At 40.7% G+C, this 23,755-nt stretch overlaps 1 protein-coding gene and 1 non-coding gene across 2 annotated transcripts in view; both read left to right on the top strand.

Annotated features, from left to right (window-relative positions):
- The window catches only part of LOC149300717 (collagen alpha-6(VI) chain-like), an 83,857-nt gene extending 63,251 nt beyond the window's left edge, over positions 1-20,606 (top strand). The window contains exons 39-47 of the mRNA XM_089484768.1: positions 7,828-7,884; positions 8,305-8,361; positions 8,695-8,751; positions 8,890-8,946; positions 9,249-9,305; positions 9,854-9,889; positions 11,997-12,071; positions 18,714-18,831; positions 19,593-20,606. Of these exons, the coding sequence (XP_089340894.1) occupies positions 7,828-7,884; positions 8,305-8,361; positions 8,695-8,751; positions 8,890-8,946; positions 9,249-9,305; positions 9,854-9,889; positions 11,997-12,071; positions 18,714-18,831; positions 19,593-20,606 (1,528 nt within the window). The remainder of the gene's footprint in view (positions 1-7,827; positions 7,885-8,304; positions 8,362-8,694; positions 8,752-8,889; positions 8,947-9,248; positions 9,306-9,853; positions 9,890-11,996; positions 12,072-18,713; positions 18,832-19,592) is intronic.
- On the top strand, positions 3,808-3,939 carry LOC149300718 (small nucleolar RNA SNORA35). The gene has a single exon (XR_016272291.1). It is a non-coding gene; the product is annotated as a small nucleolar RNA SNORA35 (small nucleolar RNA).
- Positions 20,607-23,755: the final 3,149 nt, after the last annotated feature.

The following is a 23,755-nucleotide window of genomic DNA, read 5'->3' as shown; positions in this document are numbered from 1 at the left end:
CTGTATTGATGGTTTTCGTGTCCCGAACTTGATGGCTCCATCATTGGGTTTTTAAACATTTTGCTAGCTATTTGGGAATATTGCTACATTTGTACATTTATATGTAACTAAATCTTTAGTATTTATGCCATCATTTGTAGCCAATCTACACCAATTTACTAAGCTATAATAAATAACTTTATCATGAGATATCTCATTATTATTTATTGTTTTATATAGCGCCAACAGATTCTGCAGCACTGTACAAAGTGTAGACAGGACATAACAATAAGTATGTAACATAACAAGATGACATCAGAAAAAGATCGGTGAGGAGAACCTTGTTCAAAAGAGCTTACAACCTTAATATCATTAACTCTTTGATCCGGTTCATTGTTAGTTGTATTACATGACTGTTGAGACTCCATGCGAGTCTGCTCCTCATATTGAAAATATTTTGGTTACTATTAGCAGGGCGTTAGTCATACTTAACTGATACTTCATTATCATCTGATGTAATAAAGTAGTGAGCAGCCGCCTTCCGGTGTGCATGCATCCTGCATTACCTGTGGATCCCTGGCTTTACTACTTCAATACTTATTTCATGACCCAGAATAGATTTTGTTTGGGAAAATAAAACAAGAATACAGATGTATACAGGAAATTATGTATTTATTTAGGTCACATGGAGAGTTGGGGGCGTTTGACCCAATTATTATGAACACAATAAGGGTACTGGGTTTCCCGTTACACCCTCCCAATTGGAAATTCTGCTTTCGCAAAACAGGAGAAGTGGGAAAATACATCATTATAGAGGTGCAATGTTGATCCTACTAAAGATTGACAAACTATGCTTCATGTATGAGTAAGGGGGATCGTTTTAAAGTGCTTATGAGACAGGACTCAAAGCAGAAGTCCCATGGAAAGTTCCTCTTGAGCATGGAATAACATAGAGTATTTGTCAGGATTCTGTAGGATCCTATGTTACTAATTCATACCAGAATAATTTACTACCCCCTATCCTACTACACTTTATTTGAGATCCAGGCCAGAGATTCCAAAGAGCTAAAAACCCTAATTGAACTCCAGAATAAGATTCAGTCTTTGCTTCAAGATTGCATGTTCTAAGAGTTCCTATCAGTAATTCTGGATACCTGAACGCCTGACAGAAGCACCCGGTGAGAGGAGTCCATGTTTACTCTGAGACTCTGTGTTCCTTCACTGTATGGAGGAATCTTCCGCTCCAAACATGTCTCTGATTTAAATGTTTGGAATCCCTGCTGTATCTGGGAAACCTACATCTGAAAGCGATACTTATTTCTTCCGCTTGTAACATTGACTACTTACCTGCTTCTGTTTCCAGTATCTGCTGAATCTGCAGTATATATAGAGTTAAATCAGTGAGTAGTGATAACATTACAATGTCTGCATGATTTCTGGGATTATAGACAAGACACCTCACCTGTCAATATTGCCATTAATCTAGGATGTCATCTATCATTAGAGACATTGATGAACATGGAAAAAAACCTTGCCAATTATTTGTTGCATGTCTTTCTTGTAGACATTTAACCCCTTAACGTCCATTGCCGGGTCAGGCACGTCATGCAAAACGGTCAGTTAACGACCTATGACGTGCCTGACACGTCATGGCGTTAAATTTTTTCAGATGGTGTTGCTGTAATGCCTCGACATAGAGGCATTCAGTAACACAGAAAAAAAACGCCGGGGAGCGGTTAGATCGCTCCCCGGAGCCTTTATAATAGTTAATAAAAAAGACGGCGTTTCGTTTAAAAATGGCGGCCGGTAAAATTGTTTAGGAAGCGATCGGCAATCGTTTCCTTCACTAAGTTGGTGTTACTGAAATGCCTCGATATCGAGGCATTTCAAGAACACCAACTTAGTGGAAAAAACGACCTTTGATCGTTTCTTAAACTAAGTTTCTAGTGGCAGGGAGCCGCCATGCTTACCTTGCCTTCCAAGATGGCGCTGCCCTTCTCCTGGCAGTAGCCTCAGAAGCGATTACAAATCGCTTTCATCACTCAGGGGGTGTTGCTGGATGCTATCAGCATCCATTGATTGACACCCAAAGCCTTAAGATCACTCAGGAGAGTGATCTTGATTTGCTCAGTCAAAGGCAATGTTTATAAACATTGCCTTTGACCGGTAAAGATCTGCCTCCCTCCATCACTTGCTTTTAGTGAGGGAGACAGATCGTGAGAAAGCAGGTACACTTTGATAAAATCTTATCAAAAATAAACATTTACACAAAAGGCTCTTATAAGAGCCCCTCTTTTTCTTTTTAACCCCTTCCTTACTGTTGATCACTGCATAGGCAGTGATATTGCACATCAGCACTTTTTTGCTGTTTGTGCCCTTTTATTTTATCCACATTTTATTTCAGGTTTATTTTATATTGTTATATTATTTTTAGCACCTTTTTTTACTTACTGTATTTTTATATATATTTTTTTTTCTTTTTCATTTTACCTGCTAGGGGTTAATGATGCAGCGCAGGTATACTGCGGAGGAGGTGTATGATTTTTTGGCCCATTTACACCCAGTCCATGGGTAGGAGAAGGTATGAAATGATTCTTCATTTCATGCATTTTAGCGATAATAGCCTGTGCCCCCTTAAGGAACACCCACAGTTTGACAGGCTCTATAAAATCCGCTCCCTGAGTACCCATCTCGCTGCCAAGTTTGCAGAGGCTTATACACCTGGAAGGGATATCTGCGTGGATGAATCTCTGATGAAGTATAAAGGAAGGTTGGGATTCAAGCAGTATATTCCTTCCAAGCGCTCCAGGTATGGCATAAAATTGTATAAGCTCTGCGAGAGCGGGACTGGGTATACTCAGGCTTTCCGGGTATACGAGGGAAAGGATAGCCACCTTGACCCTCCAGGTTGCCCAGAACATCTGGGCACCAGTGCCAAGATTGTGTGGGACCTAATATTCCCACTTATGAACAAAGGCTACCACTTGTATATTGACAACTTTTATACAAGCATCCCTTTGTTCAAGCTGCTGTGTTGTTTTGACACAGTAGCTTGCGGTAGTATTAGAAAGAACGGCGTGGGTTTCCCACAAGATCTGGCACAAACCCGATTACGAAAGGGGGAGACCTCAGCTCTACGTCAAGAGGAGCTCTTGGCATTGAAGTTCATGGACAGAAAAGAGGTGTGCATGCTGACCACCATCCACGATGAGAGAACTGTGGAGGTTCTGTCCGTGGCAGAGCTGGGGTCACTAGAAAGCCAGTGTGCATCAGGGCCTATAATAAGAACATGGGTGGAGTTGATCTGTCAGATCAACTCCTACAGCCCTACCTCATTATGAGGAAGGCAAAGGCCTGGTACAAGAAGGTTGCAATTTATATCATGCAAATTGCGACCTACAATGCTTTTTTGTTGCACAAAAAAGCAAATCCCGGAATGCAACTGTCTTTTTTGCAGTTTCAACTTCAAGTTATTTCGGGTATCTTGTACCAAGATGCACCTGTTCCCTGGGCGGTGACGGAGTCTAGTAGAATTGGGGCTACCCATTTTATTTTTAGACTTCCTCCTACAAAGAAGAAGCAGAGTCCCCAAAAAAGATGCAGGGTATGCTACAGCAGGGGGCAAAGAAAGGACACCACGTTCTACTGTCCAGATTGCCCTGGAGAACCTGCACTCTGCCTTGGAAACTGCTTCAAGCTGTACCACACAGCTGCCCATTTTTTATTTTTTTTTGTTTGTTCCTGCTCCACTTTTATATTTTTTTAGATTTTTTTGTACATTTACTGCTTTTTAGATTTTTTTTTGCTGCACCATTTTTGAGCCTTTATTTGCACTGACAAGTGACCTCTGTGTATTTCCCATGGCATGAGGGAATCGCTTAACGGTGCTAGATCAAATCCCTTCTTGGAAAAAGGCCAGGCTTACTTGTAGCCTGCCTCTTCTGAAAGTTGGGTACAAAAAAAGTTTTTAACGGATGTCAAAATTTCAAATTAAAACCGTGAATTACGCATGTCCCAAATGTTACCTTTTAGCCCCCACACAACCTGACAAACCATGCATGTGGGGTATCACTGTACTCAGGAGATGTTGCTGAACACATATTGGGGTGTTGTTTGACAGGGACATATACCATATATATTTATATGTATAACTAAAATCCAATTTGTGGGAAAAAAATAAATAAATTACTATTACAAAGTTTGACAAAGTGTGGTTGTATAATTAGTGCATGGAAAGGGTTAAAATACCAGCATTTGAAATACCTTGGAGTGTCTAGTTTCCAAAAATATATGGTTTCATGGGGATAAATTGAGTTAACCGGCTTCAAAGATGTTCCAAAGAGGAGATGGAGGCAGAATGACCAGATGCTAAAAGTCTGTGTTGAAAACCTGAATTACGCATGTCCCAAAAGTAGCCTTTTACCAGCCAAACAATCCGACAAACCTATACATGTGGGGTATTGCCATACTCAGGAGATGTTGCTGAACACATATTGGGTTGTTGTTTGACAGGGACATACACCATATATATTTGTATTTATAACTAAATTCCAATTTGTGTGAAAAAAAATAAAAATACTATTACAAAGTTTGACAAAGTGTGGTTGTATAATTAGTGCATGGAACAGGTTAAAATACCAGCTATTGGGGATAAATTGAGTGAACTGGCTTCAAAGATGTTCCAAAGAGGAGATGGAGGCAGAATGACCAGATTTGGAAAGAAAGGTTTGGAAATCATAAAACGCTACTTGTACTTATTGTCCTATAACTTACAAAAAACCACAAAAAAACATAAAAACATTGGGTATTTCTAAACTCAGGACAAATAGTAGAATTATTTTTCAAATTTTCACCATGTTTTATTAATTTTTTATAGTAAATTAGATTATATGATCAAAATAATGGTATCTGAATAAAGCCCAACATATAACTTGTGTGGGTACACTACATGGGTGAGGAGAAAATTACATTTAAACACGAACACTGCAAAAGTGTTAAAACAGGCTCGGTCCCAAAGGGTACATAAAGAAAAATAAGCCCGGTCCTTACGGGCTTAAGAAACAAGAGATCTGAAAATAATTATATCATGGACTTAGTTGGAAGTAATGCTTAAATCCACATTATTCTGTCAAACACCGTGCATACTTGGTTTCAGTCGGATATTACATTAATATAGGTTAGCATTGAAACAAACCTGTTTCAATCATTTTTATTCTAATAAACGTCTATTGTTGTCAGCCATGTGATACTTTGGGAGAGTTGCTCAAATAACTAATTTATCTGATTCTTTATGGCAATGCTAATAAAGACTGTTTCTCCCAGGGAAGAACAAGACATTGTGCTGCATGGGTCCAAGGAGGAAATGCTGGTCCCCCCACCCACCACAGCCGCAAACCTAACCATGCCCACATCCATTATGTTATATCAAGATTATCAAATTCACTCTTTCACTCTCTTTTATATTCCCATTCAAACATTCACTCTTAATATCTTTCGACCTTCTCCCCAGACTGCTTCCGTATTTAGCACCAGGGGCAGATACTATACTTGGCAGCCACCCCAATGGCCCCCTGCCCCTCTCCTGGTAACTCAAATACACGCTGGCACACATTTTATACACATTTGCAAAGACTTATATACCCATACCAACACACATGCACATACACACACTACACTCTGGTATCTGACCCCTCTGGAGAAAGACGATAGCATTCTCTGTGAGTGGGGTAAAGTCTTAATTAATTAATAGAGAAAGATTAAATATATATATATATATATATATATATATCTATATATATATATATATAACAAATTTAGTTTTTCTCTTCATTATTATTCTTTTTGTTTGCACTGGTATTAGTTCCATATGAATAGGGATAGGTTGGGCATCTATCTGATATGTTATTTTTTTACTTTATGTTTTTTTGTCTTAACACTGTCTGAGATGTGCAAGGGTACAATTGTGCATTTTTAATTGATATGTCCTCTGGTACAACATGTATGGACCATGATATATTCCATATGCTGACATGGTAGCAGCACATGATAAGATTACCCAAGAATCCCTTGAAAACAGAAGCAAGATTTTATGTCTGAACCTCTGAAGATAACCTGGGTGGTGAAGAAAAAAGTCAAGGGAAATGACATAAAATGCCAATAAACAGGATATGAAAGACAGAGATAAGTGAGATAATTCTTTATTTCCTTGTATTAGTTTCTGATATGTATCCCTTTATGGTCTCAGATACTGAAATAACCAGAACAGCTGAAACGTTGTTACTTTGTTACCTGTGAAGCCTCACAGAGAAGGAACATGAATGGCCACTGAACAGGGGCAAGCGGAGATAATAGATACAACCACAACCCCACCAACCACCCAAACATTTCATCTTAAAGACATACATGTGAAGCCCAAAAGCAGCTGGCAGGGAAACTTTTAGGCATCCCGTTTTACCACCTATCAAGAACGTCATTCCCATGAGCTGAAACGCCGAATACGTGAATAATTATAATATATCATGGACACCATTGACACTGAATTTTTTTATATGATAGCTATAACATTTTTTTTCTTTATATAGATATATAATTATATAACATAGGATGATGGTGAAACCAGAAATTGTAACAAATTAATTAATGATATAAAGATAAATGTTATTATTCAAAATCAGAATATATATATATATATATATATATATATATATATATTAACTATAAATAGTGTGCGTGTGAATAAGATGCCTACATACAATATGGAAGTACATCATCTCATATACAGAGACATTTATATTTACACATAGAAGCATAAGAAGATAATGTGAAGATGTTGGTAAATACATATAAGTGGCTTAAACCTTAATCAGTACTTTTCATCCTAAAATCCGGAAAACAAAATGTGCCTGTCCCGGGCATGTCTACATTCCCTTATTGTAATAACCTCAAGCAAATTCTGCTGTGAGGCTGTTCTACTTGTCTGATGATGATAGTGTTTTGCCATATTTGTTAAAAATATATATACAAAAAAGACAAAATCAATGAGAAATCTTGAAAGTTGACTCATTATTTAAACTATAAATTATCCAAGGCTTCCTAAGCCTTACCTGCTGGCTAAACTTGCATTGTGTGCTAACATTGTCACTGTGCTGTAAACTGCACCTTTAGTGAATAAGTCACGTGGGGATTAAAAGTCTCCAAGTCCTATGTAACAGTCCAAATAGTGTAATTTGATTTCTGTGTCCAAAAAAGCTCTGCAGTATCTCATAACTTTATCCTCATCATTATCACCGCTATAATCTTTTTGGAGATATTCTAAGCTGTGGGTAAGAATACTGAATCATAATAAACTATCTCCATTTCTTCTGCTTTATTAAACATCACCTCAGCACTTATAATTCCTATTGCCCCCAGGCTTCTCCTATTATGTTTTTATTTACATGGCATATCCATATGATGTTAACATGGGGATCCTCATGCACCTCTGTGGGGTTCTAACCAATTATGACATCAGTTGCCTGCCAACTGATGTGTTGACTGCTGCCACCAGACTCATTTTCTGTTTATCTGAGGAGACAGCAGAAGCGGTTTAATAAGCGCCTGAAAAATGTGGCGGAACGCCATTAAAGGTTCTAGGATGCTTCCAGAGGCCGGGTAAGAGAAGAAAGGGTTGCAGAGAAAGATATTTTAGGATGATTTGAATCCTTTGCTGTGGGAAATAAAATGGCAGTAAAATGTTTAAACTTTTAAAGTAAGGTTTTGGCAATTAGGCAGATAGGTTCAATCTTTGTTGTAGAAAACATGGTTGCAACAATATTATATTCACTAATTATTTGTTTTTGACCTAAACAGGAAAGCTAAGAATGGGATTAAATCTGTTTTAAGTGCCCCTCAGCTGATGTATCCCGAGTAAGTATTATCTTATTCGAAATGGCAAGATGTATGCGGTCAAAACATTTACTATTAAAATGTACAGATCGGGTAGATCCAGGCTTATCTTTTTAGTTCTTATTAAATCCATAAGGATCCTTAGGATCTTTTATGGCTCTGTTCGAAGCCATAGAGATGCTTTCTATTGTTGTTCAACCCTGATCCCCATATTTACTTTTAGTGTACCCCACAACAATGTTTAACACTACAGAACATACAAAAAACACCACATATTTATGGTATGACAGCAGGAATCATGTTCCTACGTACTAGTCACCTGAACTAATATATCAGCAGGCAATATGCAGACATTTTATTTCTTTCTTAAAGACAAATCCTGGGGCTGTTGATATATAAGTAACATTCTTGTAATAGGTTCATTTTTTATGTCCTCTATAGAAACGCTAACAATTGGCAGAAATCTGTCCTAAGAGCTGCACAGCTGAAGTACCCCGAGTAAGTATCCAATGAATGTTTGTTCTTTAGGCTTTACTCGTAATGGGTTCATTAAAAAATACTTATACCAAGGAGCACACAAGAATATTCTATCCAATATTTGTTCTGTTTTTGCCCTTTTTACTTTTGTGTACCCCACAACAGATAGAGATTCTGTGTTATATGAATAGGCCAGCAAAAAGTTTAACATTACAGAAAATACAATAAAACATATAAGAAAACATTATTTATTATTTAACAAAAATCCTTTTAATTGGTTCATAACAATTATTTATAACACGGCGGACACAACAATATTCTATTGACTTTTTGTTTTGTTTTTGTCCTCAATAGAAAAGCTAATGATGGACTCACACCAGTCCTAAGGGCCCTACAGCTCATGTGCCCTGGGTAAGTAACCAATAAATGTTTCTTCTTTAGGCTTTACTTATGAGAAACATTCTCGTAATGGGATCATAACAATTATTTATACCAAGGAGCACACAAGAATATTCTAATCAACCCTTGTTCTGTTTTCTCCCTCAATAGGAAAGCTAAAGATGGGACCAAATCTGTCCTAAAAGCCCCGCAGTTCATGTATGATGGGTAAGTAACCAATGAATGTTTGCGCTTAACAAATGTAAGCTTTACTATTTTGAAATGTCAAGATCTATGCCTCCAAACCTTTGCTATTGCAATGTACATTTAGGGTAGATCCAGTCTTACCTTGTGAGTTCCTATTAAACCTATAAGGCTATTTAGGATCTTTTATAGTTCTGTCCTAGACATTGCCCGGTTCTACATGTTTCATAAAGATTCACATAGAAAAACACCTTGGGCCAACATGCAGCTTTTTTCAGATAACAACAATATTCTATCTACTTATTGGTTTTTTTTGCCCTCAATAGAAAAGCTAAAGATGGGACCAGATCTGTCCTAAAAGCCCCGCAGTTCAAGTACGACGGGTAAGAAACCAATGAATGCTTGCTCTTATCAAATTTAGGCTTTACTTATTTAAAATGTCACAATGTATGCTCTCAAAACTTTTACTATTCCATTGTGTATATAGGGTAGATCCAGGCTTACCCTGTTAGTTCATATTAAATCCATAAGGCTCTTTACAAGATTTTATGGTTCTGTCCTAGACATTGCCCGGTTCTACATGTTTCATAAAGATTCACGTAGAAAAACAGCTTGGGCTAGCATGCAACTCATTTCAGAGGGATATAATTGGGCTATAATTCTAGCCTATTTATTCCTCATACATAATAAGACAACAAACACAGAATGCTCCATGGATGTCCATTTCTATTAAAGAGAATGGTAAGAATATCTAATAATTCCAAACTGACATGGAGTTTTTGTGTTCTATCCAGAAACATCTATAGCTTCAAGAATCCCAAACCAAGGTAGGTTTCAGGTTTGTCATTATTTTGCTGGTGTTAGCACAAAACGGTGAAAAGTTGTTTGTTTCCATTTAATTACAAACCTTCTTCTCTACTGTCTTTTTTAGACCATTGGATCCAGAAGAGCCCATGGATATTGATATGTAAGTGTTATGGACTCTTCTATTTTTGGGATATAGCTAATGTTCAGTTGATATCATATTGGTTAAACATATTCCTCTGATCAATAGTTTATACATCTACATCAGTCAGGTGGCTGCTTCATTTGAAAAGAAGTATGATATTAAATAAGTGAAGTAACAATAAATGCCTACTTATTATTCTCTTTTCCAGAATGTGCGAGGAGGAGCCAATGGACATTTCATAGTAAGTTTCATTGACTGAATTTTTAAATATAGATGCATCTTTATTCTTGATGATAAGCGCATTTGAGCAGAGCCCTACTCCCCATTACAGTCTGCTCTGCCAAATATCACCGACAAATGATGGGGTTGGAGTTCCAGAGATCTGTTTATAATTATAGACGTGTAAATAACTTTATATATTATTATAGCATCTCTTTTATTGATTTCATTTCATGTCTTCTCTTTATCCACAGGTCATGCGATTGGAGAAGAGATTGAAGATGAGGGAAGAAATGCTTGGGGGGAGGGGGGATATTATGTCAGAGGGGATTAACATATATTAAATTTAAAAAAATCTAAAAATTTTGTAATCATGATTGGTCCTTTAAAGTCTCCACAAATAACATGATCATTGATCACCATGGATTACGCCACGTTGGACATTGAAGGACAGACCACATCGGAGCGCGTAGCCTGCCTGGTCTTGTCTGTTATGATGTACAGAGTTAGTAGTTTGCTACTTACACAGTATTATCATTCCCGCAATGTTTTAACTTCCTATCTGTCAATCCATTTTGTAAATCATATGATGTAGTTCTACTCAGGTTATACTAGATGAAAACTTTCTTATCGTCTTCTGTTTCCTGCAAACTGTTTAACGCAGAGACTGTGCCATTTCTGTTATAGTGTGGAGGAGAGGAGTGCTGGTTACTCTGTATCCGGCGACTTCATATGTGAAATTACATGAAACTAATAATAACGATTGTAAAAAAACATTTTATTTAATGTTGGTCAATTCTAAACATTTAAGGTTCAAGAACATAATTAAATAAATAACTTTCTTTTTAAGCTATTTTATAGAGGATCAGAGGTTTAAAGGTAATGTAAGAATGTCTACATTTACCAACAGAGTAGTAGATAAATTGAACAGTGTCCCATCAGACGTGGTTGAGGCTAATACAATGACGGAATTTGAACATGTATGGAATATGCATAAAGGCTGAAAAACAATGAGATGATATTTTGTTTCCGTGTTTGCTATGTTTTATTTTACCCATTTTAACATAAATTACTGAACACTACCTTTTAGATAACTACCTCCTCTATTTCACATGATTACTGTAGAATCCTGCATAGAGATGAAACTCTGCACTGTTCCACCCAGCGGGTTTAACCCATTCATTGCCACTCTTGGTCTTATGCACTTTGAGCAATAATGTAGATGACAGATATACTAAATATAGTGAAAATACTTAATAATCTGTGTGTAATTACAAATAATATCAAAATAAAATTTATATTATTATGTGCAATAGGGTGTTCTCAGGATGTTTTATGTGCTGAATGTATACCTGCTCTTGATTTGGATAACACTGAAACAAGCGATAAACCAGATAAAATAATCCCTCTCTGTGACCCAGAGAAGTGTTGGGGTGAGAGATCCCTGATATACAAGACACCTGCCAGATTACCTATACAGTAATGATTATCATTATGTAAGACCTTTTGCTAGCTATTTGGCTAATTGTACTTAATGATGAGCTTGGATTTAGGGATACATGTTTGCACATATTTGATTATTTTGCGGGGCATACTGCTACATCTGCACATTTTTATGTATGGAGAGCTTTACACTTTGATATTTATGCCATCACCTGTAGCCAATTTACACCAATTTACCAAGGACCACTAAATAATAAATAATTTCATATCTAATTTTTTTTATTCTTTTATATAGCACCAACCGATTCTGCAGTGCTGTACAAAGTGTAGACAGGACATAACGATAAGTATGTAACATAACAAGATGACAAAAACAGGTGAGGAGGGCCCTGCTCAAAAGAGCTAGTGTGCAACCGCCTTACCTGCGTATCCCTGGCTTTAAGATGTTAATACGTATTACTAGACTTGTGGATTCATCTTCGGACCAAGAAGAAAACGAACACGATGAGGGAGTTTTCGTGTTCGTTTCCGAAGAAACGTATAATAGAATATAGCGGCCATAAAACGTACAAGAAGACACACAACACAAAGAATCTTCGTGTTCGTCTTCGTCTACTAATCTCCCTAGTCCCTTCCCCATCTAGTTTACCTTATCTCCGCAGCATGGCAGGGGTTGACGGAAGAGGAAATCCGTAGGTTCGGCGTCAGGGGATATAGGGGGGACGTGCGAACGACTCTATTGGTCGCCTGAAGGGTCCTCTCCTGGCATCAACCAATTGGTTGATGTCAGAGGAAGAGCATGCAGGAGACCAATAGGCTCACTTGCACAGCCTTTTTAACTCCTGACGGGGAACCTACGGATTTCCTGCGATGCTGCCGAGATAACGGGAGCGTGAATCCGTAGGTTCCCCGTCAGGGGTTAACTTGGCCGGCAGAGACCACTGGTCTCCCTGCTATAACAGTTAAAGGCCTGTACAAGCGACTTTAGTGGTCGTCCGTACGGACTTTTAACTGTTGCAGCAGGGAGACCAGTGGTCTCTGCCGGCCAAGTTGCTGGGAAAGGATTTTAGAAGTCAGTACGAACGACCCTATTGGTCACCAGCAGGGGCTTGTCTGCCATCAACCAATGTACTTCACTGGTTGATGGCAGAGGAGGCCCCTGCAGGCGACCAATAGAGTTGCTCGTACGGACATTTAAACTCCTGGAGCCAAAGCTGTCGCATAGTCCAATTTTTTTTTTTTCCGAAGACCAACATGAAGACACCACCAGCACCCAAGTCTACTTATAGAAAATAAAACAAGAATACAGAATGAAATTATTTATTTATGTGACATGGAGAGTTGGGGGAGTTTGACCCAATTATTATGAACACAATAAGTGTACTGGGTTTCCTCTCCCATTTGGAAATTCTGCTTCAAAACCTGCAAAACAAGAGAAGTGGGAAAATACATCATTATAGAGGCGCAATGTTGATCCTACAAAAGATTGACAAACTATGCTTCTTGTATGAGTAAGGGGGATAGTTTTAAAGTGCTTATGAGACAGGACTCAAAGTCCCATGAAAAGTTCTTATTGAGCATGGAATAATATAGAGTAATTGTCAGGATTCTGTAGGATCCTATGTTACTGATCTATACCAGGTTCATTTACTACCCCCTATCCTACTACACTTTATTTGAGATCCAGGCCAGACATTCCAAAGAGCTAAAATCCCTCATTGTGCTCCAGAATAAGATTCAGTCTTTGCTTCAAGATTGCATGTTCTAAGAGTTCCTATCAGTAATTCTGGAATCCTGAACCCCTGACAGAAGCACCCGGTGAGAGGAGTCCATGTTCACTCTGAGACTCTGTGTTCCTTCACTGTATGGAGGAATCTTCCGCTCCAAACATGTCTCTGATTCAAACATTTGGAATTCCTGCTGTATCTGGAAAACCTACATCTGAAAGTGATACTTATTTCTTCCACTTGTAACATTGACCACTTACCTGCTTCTGTTGACACAAACCAATGCTAATAATGACAGGCGCATCGTCGAGATAGGGCTTGGGAAGGACACCAAAATATTCTCCCCCCACCGTAAACCCAATAACGGAGACCACACAGATATGTTGGAAAATAATTGTCCACAGCTTTATTATAAACCATAACAAAATAAATATATTAACATATACATGTATGATATAAACATATATACAACATTCCAAAACAATAAGTCATTGTCCACAACAAATAACACACAGTATAACTGTCACACATCCCCAACATGTCAACACATAGACAATGACCCCCAAATTATAACACATAAACCTCACCATACCAGTGAGGTGCACACTAACACCAAACCAACAGTAGGGGCATACCGAGATACCCCTACCACCCCAGGTTCTGAGCCACAGACCAGCTTGAAACCTACCAAACGAACCAACCATACCAACCAGACAACCATAACCAACCAAAACATCCCCATTCTACCCCCCACCTAACCAATCCAGCCCCGCCGCTGTGACCAAGCGAGGCAAAAAAGAAAAACCAAAAACAGGGAGGGAGGGTGGGACAAAAACAGGTAAGTGGTTCAAATTAATTGCGGCAGGATCTAAAATGTCCGCCTATATATACCTAACCAGGAAAACCCCACCTACAAAGACTACCACCAATCCCAATCCATTACAACCCTTAAAGCCCTCCTCCTAGCTCTGTCAAGGCCTGCTCTGCTAAGCTGCGCTGCTCCTCTGGCTACAAGACTGTTCCTCCCAGGGGAGAATAAGACATTGTGCTGCATGGGTCCAAGGAGGAAATGCTGGTAAACCCACCCACCACAACCTAAATATTTCCCTAATTTTAAGAAAGAGATGGGGTTGTGATGTGTCCCCCTCGGTAGTAGTGTGGCAGTTGCACTGAAGACAGGCTAAGGCTTCACAGAATAAGTGAAATTCATGTCTGGGTATATTACTGTGTGTGTATCTGGCTTTGTTAGTGTGCCTATGTGTGGATATGTTAATGTGTGTTTGTGTGAGTATGTTAGTGTGTGGGGGGGCATATTACCATGTGTGTCTAGATATACCGTATTTGCTTGATTATAAGAAGACTCCCCAAAATCTGAATAATAATTTAGGAAAAAAAGAAAAAGCCTGAATATAAGACGACCCTATAGGAAAACGTTTTACTAGTAAATGCAAATTCATGTAAACTATTTTTTTTAATAAACGCTATGATTGAGAAAAAAAATTTTGTTCTGTTTTTATTTCCTTTTATTTTCCAACCTGCCCCCCAGAAATGCCTTATACTCCCTATATGACACTGCATCCTATGATATGCCTTTTAACCCTCTATATACCACTGTGCCCCATGATATGCCTTTTGTCCCCCTATGTACCACTCTAACTCCAGAAATGCCTTATACCCCTATATGCCACTCTGGCATATGCCTAACATTTGCTACCTATTTACAATGGCATACTTTCCAACAACCCAACTTTTACGGGACAGGACTGGAAAAAAGCAGGACTGTCCCGAAAAAGTTGGGACTGTTGGCAGGTATGCGGATGGAAAAATGTGGGATAAGAACTAAAAATAGCTTAGGGTTAATGTACGGTTATGTTTAAGAGTAGTAGCACTGCACTGGTTTGGTCTAAATAATAATTTAATTTTAATTTTAATGGGTTTTAAAAAAAATAGGGATTTAATTAATTTTATTATATTTTTAAAGTTATATTTATTATTAACTTTATTATATTTATTTAATGTTTATGATGCTACCTACCTAGCTATACCTACCTGCATTTGCATACCTAGTTTAGCTAAATTTGATGGGACAGGACTGGAAAAAAGCCGGACTGTGCCGAAAATAGTTTGGTCTGTTGGCAGGTATGCAAATGGGAAAATGAGGTTATAGGGTGAAGTGTGAGTTATAGCGTTAATTGTAGGCTAGTGAGTGTAGAATTGAAGGTCAGGGCAAATAACAGGAGGAAAGGTCCTTGTGATTTGAGAATTGTAGGTATGTGTGTGTTATGTTTGGTTGGTTGTGTATCAGACGGAAAAACACGAAATGAAAGATTTGCTGAGAAAAAGTACATGATTGAAAAATGGAAAAGGTAAATGAGTGGGCAATTGGCGACCCACTCACCTGTTTCACCCCAGGGTGTATGTGTGTATGTGTGTGCATTTTAATATGTGTGTCTAGATATATTAGCTTGTGTGTGTGAGTGTGTCTCGGTGAATGTTGGTAAATTTGTGTGTGTGAGTATGTTAATGTTTTCCAGGATAGTTTGCTTGTCTAGTTGCACAGCTGCACAATAGCCCAATTTATGATAATTAATTACTGGAATACTCCACATGCATATTTTTTATGGCAACATCCATCTCTTACATAGTACCTTATAGTGTACTATTTTCATACTACTGGCTTTAGGGCGTTCGGGAGTAGTGAGGGTTTATATATATATATATATATATATACATATATATATATATATATATATATATATATATATTTCACCTTTTGTTTTTCTCTTCATTATTATCTCTGGTATTAGTTCCATATTAATAGGGATCATTTGTGTATCTATCTGCTATGTTATGGATAGCAGAGATATGATGGTGACATCACTGGGCTCACATTATACACTTATATATGATTATATCTTGCTATTTTATCACATGATTATATTTTGCACTTATATGAATTGAATATTTGATTGAAATAAGATGTGGGGCAGAGGCGTATATAGGGTATGGCAGCCATGGCACGTGCCATGGGCGCCATCTCAAGGGGGGCGCCGGTGAGCGGCTTTTAAATGCCGCTCACTGGCATTTATTTTATTTTTTTTATGCTCCTCCACGAGCCCAGTACCCCCATCGCGGTGCCGGCATTTCATGCAGAGCGCCGCAATATGCCGGCATATTGCGGCGCTCTGCATGAAATGCCGGCACCAGCGAGCAGCTTTTAAACACTGATGTGGAGGAGATAGAGGGGCGCCGAGCGGTTGCTAGGCGCCCCTCTATCTCCTCTGCATCAGTGTTTAAAAGCCGCTCGCTGGTGCCCGCTGCTTCACTGCTGGGCTCCGAAATATGACGTCATATTACGGCGCTCAGCAGTGAAGCAGCGGGCACCAGCGAGCGGTGCAGGAAGACAGCAACATCGTGCTCCCGTTGCTGGACTTCAAGGTGAGGGGAGGGGAGGGGTTAAAAAGTGATAAGGAAGGAAGGAAGGAAGGGAGGAAGGAAGGAAGGAAGGAAGGAAGGAAGGGAGGAAGGAAGGGAGGAAGGAAGGGAGGGAGGGGGTTAAAAAGTGATAAGGAAGGAAGGGAGGGGGTGGGTTTAAAAAGTGATGAGGGAGGGAGGGGGTTAAAAAGCGATGAGGGAGGGAGGGAGGGGGTTAAAAAGTGATAAGGGAGGGGGTAGATATAAGTAAAGAGCATGAGTTAATGTGTGGATGCATTGAGTGAATGAGGGCGAGCATGAGTTAATATGTGAATGTATTGTCTGAATGAGGGAGAGCATGAGTTAATGTGTGGATGAATTGTCTGAATGAGGGAGAGCATGAGTTAATGTGTGGATGAGTTCTCTGAATTAAAGTGTGAATTAGTGAGTGACTGTAAAAGTGTTTGTGTATCATAGATGTATAATTGTGGAAGGGCAAAGATGGCACTAGCAGGAGGTTTGAGCCTTGGGGACCAAGATGGCACAGGCAGGGTGTATATGGGACAAAGATGGCACAGGCCGGACTGTTTGGGGACAAAGTTGACTTGTGGTGGGCTATTTGGGGACAAAGATGGCAAATCTTATGTGTGTAATCTGGGTGCTGGCCAGGTTCTATGTCGGCAGTGTGGACGCCAGGGCTGGCTTTGCGGTGTGCAACCTGTGATCTATGCCTGTAATTTAGGGGGTTTTAAATATACCTTTAATGCCGTGTTTTTATGTGAATTCCAATTGATCTTTACCTGCAAAGCTGGGTTTTTGTGTTATTCTGTAGATCCATATCTGCTATGCTATGTTTCCATACATTATTTATGTGTACCTGCAAATACAGGGTTAATATGTCTTATTCAGTTGATCTATACCTGCGATGCTACGTTTCATATATTATTATTGTATACCTGCAAATACAGGACTTGTATGTCTGATTCTGTTTATTTGATATATACCTTCAGTGCTGAGATCACAAGTGAATTTCAATTGATCTGGGTTTGCGTGTTGATCTATACCCGCTATCGGCAGCAGGGACTAATATATATATATATATATATATATATATATATATATATATATATAGGCAGCAGGGGCTAGTAAATGGGTTTTTATTTGGACAGGGGCACAATTTCAGTGCTTGCCATAGGCGCTATTTTCAGTAGATACGCCTCTGATGTGGGGTGAATTAAAGTGATATTTAGATATATTAATAGTTACATTTCTAGTTTAATCCTTACATTAACTATATATAGGTATAATAATTAATAATATTAACCAATATCGCACACGTATTTTTTCTAGCATTTTTTATAGGTTTTTGTCTCCACTAATTTTGTGATTTTAAATACTCATTTGCTGTATATTAGATCTTTATGGTATTCAAGCGAATTGAATGTATCACACTCACCATAAAATAGAACACTCTAATTGTAATTAGATTAATTATTTTTTACACTTACATATTATTATATTTTGATATTTTATATTTTACCACATGACTATATTCTTTATGCATATTTTTTTCTCTTTTTTTCACTTAAGTGAATTGAATATCTGTTGGAAATAAGATGAGGGGTGAATTAAAGAGATATCCAGATATATTAATAGCTGCATTTCTAGTTTCACCCTTACATCAATCATGTATAGGTATAACAATTAATAATATTGAGTAATATTGCACACATATTTATTTTAGTATTTTCTTTTCTTTTTTTCACATTCACTACTTAATAGAACACTTTAATTGTAGTTAGATTAATTAATTTGTACATTGATATTTTATTATATCTTGAAATTCGACATCCTTATATACACATGAATGTATCTTTATATATTCTAATTGTATATCTATTTTTCCCCTCTCTCTCTCGTTTTGACCACTTAATTATAACTGTGTTTAGATCAATAGAAACGATGATCTTCCACAAATATGCTAGGGAAAAGTATTTATGTGTTTACTTATTTTATGTTATATGTGGTATATGGAATAGCGATATTTTATTCCGATGTGAGACTCCTTATTCTTTTAAAGACAGCAAAATAGACGAGAAAGAATATGATCAATATTTAAATAAATGGTTTCGAGAATATTATCGCTGGATGTTCAGGGTATGAATCTCCCTCAGAAAAGAATGACGCTGTCACATACCTGGATGCGGAAAAGAGGGAGACCTCCCGCCTCGGCACAGCAGCCTCAGCCGCCACGGAGAAGGGGGAGACCTCCCACCTTACCGCAGCAGCCGCAACCGCCGAGGAGGAGTGGGAGACCTCCCGCCTCTGCGAGACAGCCTCCGCTGCGAGGAAGGGGAAGACCTCGCAACTCCACACGTCAGCCGTCCACTGCTGGAGCCAGGTCCGGTCCTGCTGCATGCACGCGGTCCTCTGCACGCCACCTAGTGGCGCCAGCCTATACTACCGTTCCTTTTAGGCTTTTACGATCTCGCCAATTCCAAGATGGCCGCGAACCCGAAGTGACGTAGCGGCACTTTGAATTTTTGGCGGGAATTCGTTAATTGATGCCTGGACTTCCTCTGCTTATTTAAGATCCTCAGAAACCTTCCAGCTTTGCCTTCTGATGGTTGTACCTATCTTGCATAGTGTCTTCTCAGTACGCGTTCCTGTTGATTTTCCGTTACCGACCCGGCTTGTTCCTGTTTCTGATTTCCTGGCGTTTGACTCTGGCTTTCCTCACGACGATCCTGACTTCCGGCTTCCTGACCTCGGCTTACCCTGCAACGATCCTGACTTCTGGCTTCCTGACCTTGGCTTGCTCATTGGCTATTCTGTACTGGACTTTGGTGTTCTGTCTATTGAACTTGCATACGTTGCTCTACCTGATTACAGGTTCTACTTTACGCTGTGCGTGACAGAATCAGAAGGCCAATATGAGACCTGCATCGGTAGGACAGCAGAGCTCCACGGAGGATCGTTTGGATGGGATGGATCACCGTCTGGATCAGTTTGCCCAAGCTCTCCAGACGTTGTTGCAACACACAGACCCAGCGCTACAAGGTCCTCTGGCAATTGCGGTTCATCCACCACCGCCTGCACCTATTCATTCTGTGCCCGCTCATCTACCTCCCCCACAACGTTATGATGGCGAGCCAGCAGCATGCAGAGGGTTCCTGAACCAGTGCGAGATACATTTTGAACTTTCGCCTTATGCCTTCCCTACTGAACGGGCTAAGGTGGGCTATGTAATTTCGTTACTCACGGGCAAAGCACTGGCTTGGGCCTCTCCACTATGGGAAAGAAATGCTCCTCCATGTCGGTCCTACTCGGAATTCGTCTCAAGTCTGCGTTCGGTGTTTGACGTTCCTGGAAGGAGGAGTACGGCATCCGCATCCCTGTTCTCTATCCGCCAAGGTTCCCGTTCTCTTCAGGAGTATTCCATCGAATGCCGCACCCTGATGGCGGAGGTCAACTGGACCAATGAGGCTCTAGTCGCCGCATTCCTGAATGGACTATCTGAATCCCTCAAGGATGAGATCGCGGCTAGAGACCTTCCTACGGACCTGGATGCGGTAATACAGTACGTCTCCCAGGTGGACTTGCGTCTTCGTGAAACGTCAGTGACACTGAACTCCATCGGGACTTCACTTCTGCCTGAGCCGTATCGGTGTTTCGCGGACGTTTTCGACAAGAAGGAGGCGGAGAAACTACCTCCGCACCGACCATACGACTGTCCCATCGATCTGCTTCCTGGTACCATGCCACCCAGAGGTCGGGTTTATCCGCTCTCTGTTCCTGAAACTAAAGCCATGGAGTCGTATATTGAGGAGAATCTTCGTCGGGGATTTATTCGCCAATCTACGTCGCCCGCAGGAGCAGGATTTTTTTTTGTAAAGAAGAAGAATGGAGAGCTTCGCCCATGCATCGACTAAAGGGGCCTTAACAGAATTACAAGACGTAAAACACATACCCCATTCCATTGATCTCCGAACTGTTTGACCGTTCGCGCGGAGCTACCATCTATACCAAGCTGGATCTTCGGGGGGCTTACAACCTTGTTAGAATTCGTGCCGACGATGAGTGGAAGACGGCTTTTAACACACGGTCGGAACATTACGAGTATACAGTGATGCCTTTCGGGTTATGCAATGCGCCAGCTGTTTTCCAGGAGTTCATCAACGACTGTCTCAGAGACTTCCTGCAACAGTTTGTCGTGGTGTATTTAGATGACATTTTGATTTATTCTTCGGATCTCTCGACTCATCGCACGCAGGTAGCTAAAGTACTACACCGACTACGACAACATGGGCTCTACGCCAAGCTGGAGAAATGCGATTTCGAGGTCCGCAAGGTCTTGTTTTTGGGGTATGTCATTTCCTCGGAGGGATTTGAGATGGACCCTTCCAAAGTACAGGCTATCAAGGACTGGCCGCAGCCTGTGGGTTTGAAACCGTTACAACGCTTTCTGGGGTTTGCCAACTATTACAGATGTTTTATCAGAGACTATTCTAAGATTGCTGCTCCTCTGACGGCCCTGACCAAGAAAGGGACCAATACCATCGAATGGCCACCCGCTGCCGTCTCCGCTTTTGACCAGATGAGGGAGAGGTTTACTACTGCTCCGGTACTGCGACATCCGGACCCCTTTTACCGTTTGTCCTGGAGGTGGATGCATCAGAGACGGGCGTGGGGGCTGTCCTATCCCAGAGGGCCTCGTATAGTGGGCCACTACACCCGTGTGGTTTTTTCTCCAGGAGATTTTCTTCGGCGGAGAAAAATTATGACATCGGCAACAAGGAACTGGCGGTTATACTTGCCCTGGAGGAGTGGCGACATCTGCTGGAGGGGGTACAAGTTCCTACCTTGATCTTAACGGATCATAAGAACCTACAGTACATCGAGACCACAAAATGTCTCAATCCTCGGCAGGCAAGATGGTCCTTGTTCCTGTCACGATTTCCCTTTGTTTTGACCTACCGTCCAGGATCCAAGAACGCATGCACACGTTTCCTGAAGAGGAGTGTCACGAACCCGAGGCGATCGTTCCTGCGACCAAGGTCATGGCTGCTATCCGACTTACCTGTCGTACTCCCCTGTTGGATCGTATTGCCAGTATGCAAACTCAAGCTCCGGTGTCTCTACCTGTTGGCAAGTTGTTTGTTCCTGTTCGTTTCCGGTCTCGAGTCCTCCGTCTTTCTCATGGTTCCAGGACGGCGGGACATCCGGGAATTACACGCACTAAGGAGCTCGTGTCCAGAACTTTTTGGTGGCCGAATTGGGCCAAGGACGTTGTCCTATTCGTCCAGTCCTGTACCAAGTGTGCAGCTAACAAGTCTTCCAAGAGACTGCCTGCTGGTCTTTTGCATCCTCTGCCTCTTCCTTCGACTCCGTGGACGCACATAGCCATGGACTTTATGGTGGACTTACTGAACTCCAGAGGTCATACTGTTATCCTTATGGTTGTTGATCACTTTTCCAAGATGGCTCATATGATCCCGTTGAAAAAATTGCCCTCTGCTGCCATGTTGGCCGAAGTTTTTATACGCGAGATCGTCCGTCTCCATGGATTACCCACCGAGATTGTCTCCGACCGAGGTTCACAATTCGTAGCACGCTTCTGGCGTGAATTCACTAAGGCCTTGGGTATTACTCTGGCATTCTCGTCCGCGTATCATCCACAGTCCAACGGAGCAGCGGAGAGGGCTAATCAACACTTGGAACAGTATTTACGCCTGTTTGTCAATAACCACCAGGACAATTGGGTTAATCTGCTACCTTTTGCTGAGTTTGCCCGTAACAACTCCGTACAGGAGTCCACAGGAGTGTCGTCATTCTTCTGTTTATATGGTCTGCATCCACAGTCCTTTCCCGGAACATTCCCTGCCTCTGCGGTTCCTGAATTACAGGAGAGATTGGCTACCATACGGTCCACGTGGTCTTCAGTACTAGAGGCATTGCAACAGGAGGGCAGGCGTCAGGAGCATCAGGCAAACAGGCCCTCTGGAGAGAGGGTCTGGTTGTCTACCCGGTATCTCAAACTCAGGGTTCCTTCCATGAAATTGGCTCCACGTTTTATTGGTCCTTTTCCTATCACTCGCCGGATCAATCCAGTAGCCTACGAACTTCTCTTACCTCGTACCCTTCGGATTCCGCGAGTCTTTCACGTCTCGCTTCTGAAGCCTCTGGTGTGCAATCGTTTTACTACCACAAGACCTCCTGCTGCGGGGACTTCTGGTGCAGATCCACTTCGGTGTTGTCGTCAGATGATTCTGGCCACTCGCAGACAACAAGGGAGCGTGCAGTATCTGATCCACTGGAGAGGACTTGGTCCGGAGAGTCGTTCCTGGGTACCCACTGCTCGTCTCAACGCTCCTCGTCTGGTACGGGTCTTCCTCGCCAGGAGACGTGTTGGTCTTGCCAAGGGTCGTCCGGTGGCCGCCCCCTTCGAGGGGGGGTACTGTCAGGTTCTACAGGTTCTACTTTACGCTGTGCATGACAGACGCTGATTAATTTCCTTGTAGAAAACAAAACTGGTGTAGGAATAATTCAGGAAACCCATTGGACGTATCAATTTGCACGGAAGCTCTCATTTAGGAAATATCCAGTAATAGAACATCAAAAAAAGAGGGGAGTCGCCATACTGATTACCAGGGAAATAAAGTATGAGAAATTATATATCCATTAGGATAAAGAGGGCCGTTTTCTACTTCTGGTTTGCAGATTAAATAATAAGATATAGAAACATAGAAACATAGAAAGTGACGGCAGATAAGAGCCATTAGGCCCATCCAGTCTGCCCAATCTCTGAGTGCTTTCCTTTAGTACCTGCCCTTATCCTATATCTAGCTTGGCCTTATACCTATCCCATGCTTGCTTAAATGCATTTACTGTATTAACATCTACTACTTCTGCTGGAAGGCTATTCCATGCGTCTACTACCCTTTCTGTAAAGTAATATTTTCTGATGTTACCATTAAACCTTTGCCCCTCTAGCTTATGACTATGTCCAGGGCTGGCCCAAGACAAAACGGCGCCTGGGGCGAAGTTTAAAATTCCGCCGCCGCCAGGGGTCATTATCTAC

Source organism: Sceloporus occidentalis, unplaced genomic scaffold, assembly GCF_023333645.1.
Source record: "Sceloporus occidentalis isolate IW3139 unplaced genomic scaffold, rSceOcc1.0.p SCAF_23, whole genome shotgun sequence".
In the NCBI taxonomy this organism is placed as follows: domain Eukaryota; kingdom Metazoa; phylum Chordata; class Lepidosauria; order Squamata; family Phrynosomatidae; genus Sceloporus; species Sceloporus occidentalis.
Note: the sequence above shows the minus strand (reverse complement) of the source record. Positions and strands in the feature narration are given on the sequence as shown.